Here is a 13,351-nt window from a genome sequence, read left to right on the forward strand (position 1 = left end):
ATAGATAGAAGGAAAGAAAGAGCACGGGCATTAACCGCATGCGCAGGTCATTGCAGCCGTGCCGCAATAGTCATATACTGCACACACCAACCCCAGTGAGTGTAAGTAAGTCAGTCTTCCTGCTGAAAAAGCAACAGCACGGCATGTGCCACCGCGCACCTGATGTAACGGGTTGTGCCGACAAGGCTCCTCAACTGCACACACGTTTCGTTCATGAAGGTCAAAAAAAAAAGATTTGGTATGCTAAGAACCAACGAAAAAATGTGTAGGCAAAGTCTGAATTAATATGACGACCTGAGCAGGGGAACAAGTTTCTTCTCAATTTCACTTGCGGATGCCCCAGGTGAAAAGCGCTCCACAGGAATGCCATTCTTGTCGATGAGGAATGATGTAAAATTCCATTTAATGGCCTTCGTGCCGAGAACACCAGGCCTAGCCTTCTTCATGAACTCATACAAGGGATGTGCATTGCTGCCATTAACGCTGATCTTCGCCATAATGGGGAATCTGGCCTTGAAGCGCGTGCAGACAAATTCCTTGACCTCAAGCTCCGTCCCTGGCTCCTGCCCGCCGAATTGATTACATGGGAAGGCAAGAACGGTAAAGCCCTTATCCTTGTACTTGTTGTATAGAGTGGTGGCTGTCTCATATCCACTTTTTGTGTAACCACACTTGCTGGCCACATTGTAGATTAGAAGTGGGTGCCCCTTGTGCTGCGAGAGATCATACAACTGGTGGTCAGCGTCCAGCGTCTGGAAGTCGTAGATGCTAGTGGGAGCTGAAACCGCTCCTTCTGAGGTCATATATCCCTCTCTGTCCTACCTGTTAGTGTTCCTTCCGTTTTCCCCTCGATTCCTTTATCACTAGGATTCGCTTATCGAACGGCAACCCAAGTCAACATGTATGAAAGAAAGCGAAAGAGAGAGAGAGAGGGATAGATAGAAGGAAAGAAAGAGCACGGGCATTAACCGCATGCGCAGGTCATTGCAGCCGTGCCGCAATAGTCATATACTNTGAGTGTAAGTAAGTCAGTCTTCCTGCTGAAAAAGCAACAGCACGGCATGTGCCACCGCGCACCTGATGTAACGGGTTGTGCCGACAAGGCTCCTCAACTGCACACACGTATTCGTTCATGAAGGCAAAAAAAAAAAAAGATTTGGCATGCTAAGAAAAAAAAACACAACTGAAAACCGATTCAAGAGGTCGCCTCAAGTAGGGGGATAAGGCACTTCTCAATTTCACTTGCGGATGCCCCAGGTGAAAAGCGCTCCACAGGAATGCCATGCTTGTCGATGAGGAATGCGGTGAAATTCCATTTAATGGCCTTCGTGCCGAGAACACCAGGCCTAGCCTTCTTCATGAACTCATACAAGGGATGTGCCTTGTCGCCGTTCACGTCAATCTTCGCCATAATGGGAAACTCTGCCTTGAAGCGCGTGCAGACAAATTCCTTGACCTCCTGCTCCGTCCCTGGCTCCTGCCCACCGAATTGATTACATGGGAAGGCNAAAGCGCTCCACAGGAATGCCATTCTTGTCGATGAGGAATGATGTAAAATTCCATTTAATGGCCTTCGTGCCGAGAACACCAGGCTTAACCTTTTTCATGAACTCATACAAGGGATGTGCCTTGTCGCCGTTCACGTTGATCTTCGCCATAATGGGGAACTCTGCCTTGAAGCGCGTGCAGACAAATTCCTTGACCTCCTGCTCCGTCCCTGGCTCCTGCCCACCGAATTGATTACATGGGAAGGCAAGAACGGTAAAGCCCTTATCCTTGTACTTGTTGTATAGAGTGGTGGCTGTCTCATATCCGCCCTTCGTGTAGCCACACTTACTGGCCACATTATAAATCAAAAGGGGGTGCCCCTTATGCTGCGAGAGATCGTAGGGCTTTTGGTCAGCCCCGTTCACCTCAAAGTCATAGATAGATGTCATGACACTTTCTCTGTTAACCAAAACAAAGCGGAATAAAAGACTCTTGGGGATGACAGACACAATTGTTGCAGATTCAGTATATAATCTCGTCTGCCTGGATGTTAATGACCGACACCAAACCAGTTCTCATAGGCAGTCAGCAACAAACAATGAGAGCGGAATCTCAAACCAACGATGAGACCCCACACGGCAGTACACTGCGTTGTGCAGAAGTCGTGAGGCGGTAGCGGTGGCAGGAAAGACAGCAGAAGGAGCATTAGCGTCAACACAAGAGAGAGGAAGCAGCAGTGTGGAGAGCGGCACCGACGAGACTTCGCGCAGCAGTTGTTGTACCTGCAGTGTGCCGCCCCAGCACGGCGGTGGACACCTGGCATTATTCGTCCTCAACGTGGTCCCTAACCCAAAAGGGTAAAAGTAGCACGTGACGATGTGACCTCCTGTCAGCATCGCGCCATCCAAAATGCTCGGCATCGCATGGCGGACGTGGCGCACAAACGCCGTGTTTCCCACGCATACCATCACATCGTTGCTGCACTGAAAGCGAACCACCGTCCACGACGACGTGGTGTCGAGGGACGAAAGCGGATTCAGCACCTCGCGCGCCCATTGCGCAACGTCGTCAGCCCGTGTGTAAGGAACAAGCAACTGCGGCCGCCCTTTCCCGCAACGGGGACACACTGAACGGCGCCCTTCCTCAAGGACAGCGTCACTCTCCGCCGCGGCGGTGTGAAGTGCAACTTCTGGTGGGCTCCTACAACTTTGCAGCCGTCCGTTTGTCATGGAAACACTCTTGGCGCTTGCCGCAGCAGCATTCTCCAACTCCACCGGGTTAGATGCCACACAGCACAGGGAGGTGTCGTCATAGTCCAGCGCCCTGGGGACTTGCGCCACTTTCGCTTCAGACAGCGTCAAACTTGCTTCCTCCTCCTGCTCTTGTGGCGCATCAGCCCCACGCAAGAAGCACTGTAGGATGCGACGGCGCCGTGAATGCTCCAACTTAAGCAGCAGCTCGCGAGCTGTAGCCTCGTTGAGGAGAAAGCGGTCAATCTTCGTCACTTCGTGCGCCGGCGTCTCAAGCCGACTCGTGAAGGGTAGCTGCGTTCCTGCGTTCCAAGCGGGACGAACGGTCCCAGAGACCACAGAGGCCTCAACAGGAACGTCACCCTGGTGACTATTCCCATCTTTTTTCACTGGCACAACTGAAATGCCGCCCCCCTTGGAGGCTTCACTTCGTTGTTGTGTGTCCACTCGCACCTTAGTTGCAGTACTGTGCCGCGACTCGTGAAACCGCTCCACCCGCTGAGGAATCGACGCACAGCGTGAGACGCGCCTCAAGTCGAGGTGCTTAAGAAGAACCTTCAGCTTGTCTTTTGCATCAGCGAGATTTGTCTCTTTAAAGCATATGGACGGGCACTCCCTTACAATAAGGTGTGCAAAGTCGCCAAGTGCGAGCCACGACGGTGTGGCAGGGTGCTCCTTTACAACAAGATCATGCTCGCAGCGAACGTGGCAGACCACTGCCGACCCCTCTCTGTGATGAAGCAAAAGCCTTATCAGCACAATCGCCGCAAGGGGAATGCGCCGGCGCACGGAAGTCCTCTTGTCGCAGATGAAGAGTGTGTTGTGTGTCACAACGAGGACGCGCAGCTCCCACACCCTCTTAGAGGTCAGCCGCAGCACTTGGCGGGCCAGCAGCGTCACGTCCGACGTGAACTGCCGTGGGATGGGACCTACCGGCCGCCGATAGTCCGGTGGCTCTTGCTGCTGCTGCTGCTGTGGTGGTGGTGAAGTGCGGCTCAATGATGCAGCATCCCCAGCTGCACTAGCAGCAGCAGCAGCAATATCATCATCCACAAAAACGTCACCCGCAGCAAGATCTTCGCCAATACCAATATCATCGATATCATACTCAATTTCAAAATCATCACCCAGTTCAATATCATCATCAAAGTCAATAATAATATCTTCATCAGCGCCGTCTTCCAAAGAGGCAAATGTGTCGAGGCTGAGGGAGAATGACTCAGCACGCGGTGTNGATTCCATCACGACGGGGATGCTGATTCCATCCCGGCCCAACAGAACAGCAATGGCGTTTGCAATGGTGCGGGCATCGCAGCACTGCGGAGCCGCACTCCCTGCAAAAAGAGAAGCAGAAACGGAGGGGATACAAAGGACACACTCTGTCTGCATAATTGCTGCCTTCTTGTCGTCTCCAACCGTGAATGCACTCCCCTCCACACGGTGAGCCACCGCGGGAGGCAGTTGGTACGTCATATTGCTGTGCATCTCCGCACGTTCCTCGAAGAAGAGTATTATCCTGCTGCCCTTCATAGGGCCAACGTTATCAAGGCAGCTAGTTGTAGCAATACCATCATTGCTGCAGCTCGACTGATCCACTTGAATCTTCGCCAGGCTGTACAGTGACTTGACCAGTAGTCCATCTTGCTCGTGATGTAGTTGTGTTCCGTCACGTCTACTGTTGGAGAGGATTAGGCCGTCACAGGTGAGCAGAAGCCACTCGATCTCAGCCACCGCCTTCTTCTTGGAAGTATCGCCAACCGCCCACTCCTCTTCCTTCTCCTCCTTCGGTTTTTGTTGGCGTGGATGCCTGGTTGCCTCCGCGTGGCTCACTGGCGGCCACTGACGCACTATCCGCGTCGTTGTGGACACAACCCGCACCTCCGTCCCAAGGACGACGTGCTGCTTCAGTACGAGAGACACTAACCACGTAGGGAGTGACAAGGGCAACACTTTCCCCAAAACAACTCGGCATGGGCGCAGCAAAGAAGCAGCATTCCAATCTGAGAGAGTCACTTCCTCTTCCACATCAACAGTCATTGCCTCAGAAGCATCTTTCCACGCCTCTGCCCACGCCAAGAGGCAGTTGCAACGGTTTCCATCATGCTCCTCGCTAGTGCAATCTACAGCTACGGCGTCGCTGCACATTGATGCGTATCGCCGCAGTGCGAGGCGTAAACGCACATTTGTGTATCCCTCAGAGAGCGGGAATAATTCCGCAATGTACTGCTTCGACAGCTGGGGCCAAGAGGGAAGCGGCATGGTGTCGATGCTGCGCAACACAAGTGGGAAAGGAGAAAAGGCTGTACGCAGTTCAACGATGCGGTTCGCGACCTCCAGGATGCTCGCACCACCTCTGTCATCGCTGCTGGAGGCAGTTGCTGTCGTCGATGACATGTCTCTCAACAGCACAACGTCGTGCTCACGCTTCACTTCAACATGCAGCACCGTACCGCAGGCATACGTGGTGAGTGCATCCACGCCACAGAGAGGAATGAAGCGCTTTAGAACACCACCCAACAGCGCCGCGGTGGCATGGCTCTTTGCGCCTTCCGCCCCGACGGACTGTTGTTGCTGCTGACGTGTAGGTGCTATCGATAAAAAAAAGAGACCTGCCATACTAATCAGCAGTTGACGTGACTTCGTTGCCCTTGCTTCGTCAAGCCTCAGCACATTCACCACCATGTCCAGAGAGGTGCTGCTCAGGCACGGCTGCGGAGACACACGGTGGTCGGCGTTCATCGCGCCGCAAGTCGTCCTCGCGCCGGTGTCCCTCGCCCCACCCCTCACGAAGACTGCGCAAAAAGAACGGAGAAGCAAACGAGCAAAGCCAGTGGGGAAGCCTCAGGCAAAGAAAGGGTCATTGCATTGTATATATATACGTATATATATAGTATGCGGGTATGTGGAGGTTATTTCTGCAGCGTGACAAACCGTTTCCAAGGAAGTCCTTCTTGGGCCGCACAAAATGTATGACATACAACAAGAGAGTACACAATAACAAGAAATTATAATACGAATGGGATCTTAGTATATATATATATATATAATATGCGGGTATGTGGAAGTTATTTCTGCAGCGTAAAAAACTGTTTCCAAGGAACTCCGTAGGCCGCGCAATTTGCATCACATACAACAAGAGAGTGCAACAGCAAGAATTTGTCACACGAATTATATANAATTTAAAAACAAAGCTCCCACGCTCAGCATTAGGGTACGAGCAAACAAAAAGAGGGAAGGCTTCAGTCTGACAGTCTGGGTGGCACAACCTACGGCACACAGCCCAGAGTCAGAAGGAAACAAGAACGCAGAAAAATATGAAAAGAAAAAAACAGATATGAAAAACACCCTCTCACAGCACACGGTAATCACGATGTACCTCCTTTGGCCACACACTGCACTGCACCTCCCCGATATGTTTCTTCTTCAACAGGAACATGACGAGACGGCTTTCACCGATCCCACCACCGATGGTCTGTGGAAATTCGCCCGCCAGGAGCCGCTTATGCCACACGTACTGCAGCCGGTCCTCGTTACCAAGTAATGCGAGTTGGCGGCGCAGTGTCTCCGAGTCCACACGGATCCCCATACTGCTGAGCTCCAGCACATCGTCTAGCACAGGGTTGTACACTAGTATATCGCCGTTCAGACCCTCCAAAGAGGCAAGTGCGTTCATCGTCGGGTGTGCCATGAAGGATCCTGTCGCCTCAGCCTGCAGCGGTGTCGACCAGTCGTCATAGTCGGGCGCGCGCATATCGTGACGGTCGCCACTGCTCAACTTACCACCAATGCCGATGAGGAAGACTGCGCCGTGCCTCTTCACGATGGAGCGTTCACGATCCTTAGGATCCATGTTTGGGTACATGGATAGCAGCTGCTCGCTGTGCAGGAAGGTGATCTCCTCTGGGAGGACGGCCTCCAGCTTGTACCTGCTGCAGATTGTAGCCTCCGCCTGCCGCATAGCGGTGTAGACGCGGCGCACGGTGTCCTGCAGGAACGCCAAGTTGCGCTGGGCCGGTGGCATCACCATCTCCCAATCCCACTGGTCGACAAAGACGGAGTGGACGTTGTCAAGCGTGTCCTCCACACGTAAAGCCTTCATGTGGACGAAGATGCCCTGGCCAACAGGGAACTTGTGGTCGCCGAGCGTTTGACGCTTCCACTTGGCGAGGGAGTGCACCACCTCGAAGTTCGATTCCGGAATTTCCTTCACGCGCACCTGCACCGCCTTCTCAAAGCCCGACAGATTGTCCTGTGTGCCATCGCCAATGCGAGAGAGAATCGGCGCCTGCGTCTCGACCAGATTTAGTGCCTTCGCCAGGGCATCACTGAATACCTGTTTTGCAGCCGAAATCTGTTCTTGCAGAAGGATGAACGCTGCGGGATCTTCCAGTGTCATTATATCGGTCAAGTCAAAATGTTGTTTGGTTCTTCTTTCGTGGTGTATTGGCCCAATTTGCTTCTTCAAGTGTGTCTCTTTCGCTTCTACGCCGTGTGCTTTTCTCTCTTCCCCACCACCACACCCATCGCAAGAAGAAAAAAAGAAGAAGACACGCACCACCGTGATGCATACACACGCACACATATGCACTCAACCAGTGCCTTACAAACAGAAAAACCATGCATACAACAAGGAGGAGTGGAGTCACTTCTCCCGCATATTTTTTTTTTATTTCTTTTTGTTGTTGTTGTTGGTATTATTCTTGTTGTCACTCATGATTTACAAGGGCACACTCTCACACATACACTGTGACGCTCCATCCGTGTCGCTACAGGGCGTCAGGGGCAGCTCCGCCACGCACCGATGTCCGCTCGATTTCATTGGCGGTGTTGATCACCTGCTGCGCGAAGCGGAGGGCCTCGCTCAGAGGCGCCAGGTTCTCCTCTATGCTGCAGCCAGGGCGCAGCTTCCAGTGAACCGTGCTGCCGCGCGAGCGGAAGAACGTCAGTCGTGATGCGGGCGTCAACGCCTGCGACTTTGTCGCGTGAGGCAGCGGGGGGCCGCGGCCGCGGCTGCGTGGCTTATCCCGCATCGACTGCTGGAACGAGTTCCGATCGACGAGCCCCTGCGCGAGTCGCTCCTTCAGCGCCCGCGCCGCCGCAAAGTTCTCGATCCACAGCGACGATGTGCTGTCAACGGTGAGGTCCGTCCCGCGCGGCTTTACACGCGAGGTGTGCTCAACGATGATGCTCTCCACGTTGAAGTCCTCCGACTCCGCATCCACCTCGCATACGTGCGAGAGATCCATGCTCTCGTAGCCGACAGTGGAGCCGTAGTGAATCAAGTTGTGCTCCGCCAGTGACAGCTTGTCGAGAATCGCCTCCGCAATGGGAGCGGCGGGGTGCTCCGTGTGCTGCTTCCAGCGGCGATACGCGTGCAGCTCGAGCTCGAACGGGAATGCCACCGTCTTCTTGCGCATCACTCGGTTGCCAGCGGCATCGACGCCGCCACCGCTACTGCCGCTGTCAGCGCCTGTCTCATCCACAGAGAAGACTGTCCACGTGAAGGTCACGCCAGAGTTCTCCATGTCGAGCAGGACGAAGCGGTTCTCATGCGCGTCCCACATCGCACGCGCGACGGAGCGACTCTGCCGCTCGTTTGAGAAGAAGCAAATTTTCACCAGCGAGAAGGTTGCCTCAGACTGAAGGGCACCGCACTCTCTGTCCACCGCGCGTGAGACACACGTCGGCGCATCCTTAAGGAAGTACAGCTGCATCGACTCCTCATTCATGCGCTGCACGAACTCGCTAAAGGTGGCGTACTTGAGCGGCGTGCTGTACGATCCCTCCCGTGCAAGACAGCAATAAGCAGCGCCGAGATTCAGGCAAATAGAGACGTGCTGCATACGAATGTCCTCTAGCCCAAGGAGGAATTGGAACTCGCTGAAGAAGTACTTCTGAAGGGTGTCGAAGCGTGTTGCGGTGAGCACAGGGCTGTTTGCCACAGAAGATGGCTGTCCAATGTTGGTTGCATTAGAATCACGCATCTCCACCGTGAGTGGTAGGAGACCGTCCTCGGTCGCGTATCCGTCAACATCCTCGTGGATAGGCGGCGCCATCCCTGATACAGCATCCAAAGCCTCCTGTAGGTTGTCCTTCATCTCCCCTTGGTGATCCTCGTGCTGATCCTGTTCCTGCTCATGTTGGGGAATCGCCTTGTCACCACCCTCTGCCAGGGCGCGACTGTAGTCCTCGTGAATCTCCGCGTCGCTGTCACTGTCGCTGTGCTTTGCATCGTCTCCCTCTTCATCGTTCGCTGGTCGTGGCACACGCGGCCTTCCCACGCTGATATTCACCAGGCGGATGAGTTTATTCTGCAGTTTAAATGGCTTAAGTCCCTTGTGGCCAAACAGCTTGAGCGTGATGGGACGGGCTGGATTCTGCAGCTCACCAACAATGATGCAGTAGCGACGCCGCTTTTCACCACGGAAGAGCAGCTGGCGAACAGTGTCCGCCTCGTGATCTGTCTCGCAGACGCCGAAGTTCTCGCGTATGTTCAGCGGAATGTCGCGCTTCTGGCCGCCGTACTCCGCGGCGAGGTCCTCCTCCGGTGCACGCTGCGGGGGCAGTGCCGCTGCAGGAAGCACTGCCGTTGTAACCGTCGTGATCACCGATGCGCAATCGTTCACATTGTTGTTGTTGCTGATGGTGCCTGTGGTGGACGGCTGGTCAGCGCGCAGCGGCTGGTTGAACGTCCCCCGGCCGCGCCGGCGCACAACAGGAGGCGCAGGTGCCGTCTCTGTTGTTTCTGCAGGCGTTGCCTGCTGCTCCGTCGTGGCCTCCATTCCGCCGGCTGCACACACGCCCTTATTAGTGTTGTTGCTGCTTCTGGTGCTGCCCTATCCCGTTGATGGTGAGGGGTGCTGACTCAGAGCAAGCAATAAAGAAAAAAAATCTTTCTCTGCCTCCCTTTGGCGTATTATTGTTTTTTTTTTCCCTTCACTGAAGTAAGTGCCAACAGATGAGGACATAAGGCATATCAAATGGCCCAGCGTGTGACAAGTGGGCGCACGCCCCCACATACACATGTAGTCACGCGCACATCACCAATTATCTTCTCCGAACAAAGGAGCATTGTTGATAAACAGACACAGAAAGGGGTGAAGCACCTGATAAATCAATAAAAGAGCAATATTCGGCCCGACGTTAATCACTGATAGACACACATATACGCACTCTCTCTTTTTCCCCTGACATTTCGGGTTTGGTTTGTTAATGCTCACCGAGTTTTCACTGCCCGTTTCTCTCCCCCCAACTGGGACACTCGGTGATTTGCACTCCCGCGATATAGGCATCACGCCGCTGAATGAGAAGAGTGAGAAAAGTATTCCGTTCATAGTCATCCTTTTTGTTTTTGTTTTACTTTATTCTTCTCGTACCATTGACTTTGGTTTTAACCTCCCTATGTCACTATTCAAGTTAACAGTAATGGCAGTAGCAGAAACGAACAGAACTCACGAAGACGGCCGGATGCGGAAGCCACCAAAGACAGGGGTTGCACTCACAACAGATGCCCGTGACTCTGAGCGGCGATTCATTGACGCATCCGGAAAGTGGTCAGCGTATGTGTCCCCTCCATCCCCGCATTGTGCGACACCTCCCAATGAACGACCATACGCATATCCAGAAGGTGCAAGCAGCTGCCCTGGTTGTTGCTGCTGTGCCGGGTATGCGCCGTTGTTGCCCGAGTACAAGTATTGGGTAGCAGCGGATTGCGGAGGTACCGCTGTTGACGACGGTTGCCAACCACCCGAAGTGGTGTCTGGTCCGAAATACCCCTGTTGTTGTTGTTGTTGATGCTGATGCTGCTGAGAGTAGCCGACGTGGCCGCCTCTCGGCACTTCTGCCCTTGGGTGGCCAAATCGGGTGAACGTTGGCGCGGACGCTGCATTCGCCGGGAGATAGTGTGCGTGGTAAGCCCCAGCAGCGTGTGCCCTCTCCGCAGCAGCTGCAGCTGATGCCGTCGCTCGCTCTTCTTGTGGGAGCAGACTGAGGCGCAGCTTCTCCAGCTCTCCAATGCAGGTGTGGCAGATGCTCTGTTGCGTCAGCGGGTTCGTAAGAACGCGATCAAGCGTCGCACCGAGGGACTCCTGTTGTCCAAACCGCACAGGATTCGTCACAAGCGCATCTGGGCTCGTCGCACCGGCGTCTGACGTCATGGCCTGCTGGTAGGCCAGCTCGTTGAAGCCGCGCGAGAGGGCAACAGTGAGCTCGCCCACCTGCCGCAGGAGCTCCTGGTTCTGCTCGCGGAGGAAAACGAGGGTACGCTCTGCCTCTTCCTCCTTATTCACCACGCGCGTGCTGCTCTGCAGCTCACGCAGCGCCAGATCCTTTTCGTACACTTTGATGTTCGCCTCCTTTAGCGCCGCATCCATGGCGTTGTACTCCTGCTGCATCTTCACCATCTGCGTCGTGAGGGCCTTGTTGGTGCGTGCCAAGGCCTCATAGGAGCGTTGAAACTCCAGCGCCATCGCCTGCGAGGTGCCAGACGACACCATGAGTTGTTCCAGGCGTTGGGTTTCGTTCATGAGGCGCTCCAGTGGGTCCCGGTACGCCTCGGTTTGCGCAAGCTCCTGCCCCTTCTCGCTGCACGGAACAAGTGCGTGGTCGTTCTTGTCCTTGTTTTTGCTCTTCCTGGGGTGTTCAGCGGAGGTGTGGGCGGCCTTCTTCGCATGCGCATCTTTCTTGGCAGGAGCATCAGCGGCAGGTGCGGCTTTACCGTCTGCATCCACCTCCGCCGCCTCGCTGTCCTTTTTTTTGGCGGCAGCCGCTTCCTCCTCTGACTTGTGTGGCATATTGGCTCTCTTCGCAGAGCCGTCATCTGCGGGTTCCGCAGTGGTGGTGGCACCGTCGTCCATGTTGTTGTTGTTGTTGCCGCCATTGGATGCCGCCCGTCGCTGCTTGCGTATTGCCTTCTTCAGGTCCCAGCAAGTCTCCTTCGTGGTGGTGTGGTAGTAGTACGTCTTCCCCGTCCCCTCTTCCTTCATCTGCTTCCACACGCCGTTCTTGAGCAGCTGCTGCACTTCCTCCTCCACATCCTCGGCAGTGGCACTTTTCTTCTTCCTTCCTTCCTTTTCCTTGCTGCTCTTCTCCTTCTTGTCGGGGTCCCTGTCATCCTTCGTCATCTCCACTACTTCCATGCTGGTGGAGAGCGAACAACAACAACAACTGAATTGTACGCGTCTGGCCAAGATCAACAATGGGGGCGCAGAGAAGAAGTATCTCCCGCAAAGGCCTCAGCATCATGCCCATGTCAAGACACAACAACAGAAATAGCAATCGCATCAAACGACCGTCAAAAAAATGACACCACAGAGAAAAATAAGCATCGGCAACAGGTCAGGTAAACCCCATCTCCTGCTTCGGCTGACTTTTTTTTCCCCTTTGTTTTGCATATATTTATATGCGGACCCCGATCTGTGAGAAGCCAGTGGAACACCTTGAGAGCAAAAAGGCCAAAACGGCAGGCACCCCTTGGAGCCCACGGAAATAAAACAACTCAGCACCCAAACTCGGCGTACTGCAACGATACGAAGTGAAATGCGCCTAGCAGCAGAGAGAGCAGCCCAAACCCCCTTTTCACTTCACCATATAACGGGTGCTACACGGCCCTCTCCCTACTGCAACGGTGCGCCACCGTCGCCACACCCTGAAGGTGGATGCACTCCTGTGTCACCTAGCACACACACGAAATGGCCGGCACCACCCATCATCTATAACAATTGCCACCAACATTCTTGCTGCTGCTGCCACTATTACGGGAACAGTGTGGGCATGGGCCTCGCCACCCACCACAACACCGCCGCTCTGCGGGCGTCACGACGACGATGACCCGCCCAAATCTTCACCTAGCGCATGTGCCTTTCCGCTCTGGCAGAGACTTGCACGTACAGGCCGTCACACACACACACACACACACACACACACACACACCACATAGCAGCAAAAACAAAAAAAAGAGAAGCAAAGAGAAATGCGGGACACAACANCAAATCTTCACCTAGCGCATGTGCCTTTCCGCTCTGGCAGAGACTTGCACGTACAGGCCGTCACACACACACACACACACACACACACCACATAGCAGCAAAAACAAAAAAAAGAGAAGCAAAGAGAAATGCGGGACACAACACGCTCTCGCTGCAGCCAGACTCGGCGAAAGGACAACTTGCATCAGACAAAGCAGACCACAGTATAACCAGACACACACACACACACATATATATATAAATATAGTACGCACCTATGTGTATATATATATATAGAAATATATACGACACAGACAAAGTCAGGCGGACATAACTGCAGAACGCCCACAAAGACTTATATAAATATAAATATATAAATATAAATATAAATATATATAGATATATGTACACACACAAACAAACAAGCACAAAATAAAACAAACAAAAAAGAAAATAGATTCGGATGAATATTTGTATCAAAAGACGCATGCAAGCATCCCCTTTAAATCTCGCTGTGGGCGACTAAATCACTTTTTTTCTTTATGTATTCTTTTACAGTCTTCATTATTCAGTTTTCCTAGGGGAGCGTGCCTAATTGCACGTGTCGGCGCCCCGGGCATCCTCCCCACACACACACACACACACACA

The 13,351-nt window shown here is 53.6% G+C and overlaps 7 protein-coding genes across 7 annotated transcripts; all 7 read right to left on the reverse strand.

Moving 5' to 3' along the window:
- Positions 1-281: 281 nt before the first annotated feature.
- Positions 282-803, reverse strand: DQ04_01651000 (trypanothione/tryparedoxin dependent peroxidase 2; the record flags this gene model as incomplete). The annotated part of the gene is made up of 1 exon (XM_009310974.1): positions 282-803. One exon carries the CDS (start codon positions 801-803, stop codon positions 282-284), a length of 522 nt encoding a protein of 173 aa, XP_009309249.1.
- A 392-nt stretch (positions 804-1,195) lies between these two features.
- Positions 1,196-1,411, reverse strand: DQ04_01651010 (glutathione peroxidase-like protein; the record flags this gene model as incomplete). The annotated part of the gene is made up of 1 exon (XM_009310975.1): positions 1,196-1,411. One exon carries the CDS (start codon positions 1,409-1,411, stop codon positions 1,196-1,198), a length of 216 nt encoding a protein of 71 aa, XP_009309250.1.
- Positions 1,412-1,493: 82 nt separating this feature from the next.
- On the reverse strand, positions 1,494-1,937 carry DQ04_01651020 (glutathione peroxidase-like protein; the record flags this gene model as incomplete). The annotated part of the gene is made up of 1 exon (XM_009310976.1): positions 1,494-1,937. One exon carries the CDS (start codon positions 1,935-1,937, stop codon positions 1,494-1,496), a length of 444 nt encoding a protein of 147 aa, XP_009309251.1.
- Positions 1,938-2,063: 126 nt separating this feature from the next.
- On the reverse strand, positions 2,064-5,477 carry DQ04_01651030 (hypothetical protein; the record flags this gene model as incomplete). The annotated part of the gene is made up of 1 exon (XM_009310977.1): positions 2,064-5,477. One exon carries the CDS (start codon positions 5,475-5,477, stop codon positions 2,064-2,066), a length of 3,414 nt encoding a protein of 1,137 aa, XP_009309252.1.
- A 610-nt stretch (positions 5,478-6,087) lies between these two features.
- On the reverse strand, positions 6,088-7,134 carry DQ04_01651040 (asparagine synthetase A; the record flags this gene model as incomplete). Its single annotated transcript, XM_009310978.1, has 1 exon — positions 6,088-7,134. One exon carries the CDS (start codon positions 7,132-7,134, stop codon positions 6,088-6,090), a length of 1,047 nt encoding a protein of 348 aa, XP_009309253.1.
- A 370-nt stretch (positions 7,135-7,504) lies between these two features.
- On the reverse strand, positions 7,505-9,520 carry DQ04_01651050 (hypothetical protein; the record flags this gene model as incomplete). Its single annotated transcript, XM_009310979.1, has 1 exon — positions 7,505-9,520. One exon carries the CDS (start codon positions 9,518-9,520, stop codon positions 7,505-7,507), a length of 2,016 nt encoding a protein of 671 aa, XP_009309254.1.
- A 669-nt stretch (positions 9,521-10,189) lies between these two features.
- DQ04_01651060 (hypothetical protein) lies at positions 10,190-11,875 on the reverse strand (the record flags this gene model as incomplete). The annotated part of the gene is made up of 1 exon (XM_009310980.1): positions 10,190-11,875. The coding sequence occupies one exon, from the start codon at positions 11,873-11,875 to the stop codon at positions 10,190-10,192; it is 1,686 nt and encodes a 561-aa protein (XP_009309255.1).
- Between the last annotated feature and the right edge of the window lie 1,476 nt (positions 11,876-13,351).

This window comes from Trypanosoma grayi (assembly GCF_000691245.1).
Source record: "Trypanosoma grayi strain ANR4 Tgr_165_V1, whole genome shotgun sequence".
Classification (NCBI taxonomy): Eukaryota; Euglenozoa; class Kinetoplastea; order Trypanosomatida; family Trypanosomatidae; genus Trypanosoma; species Trypanosoma grayi.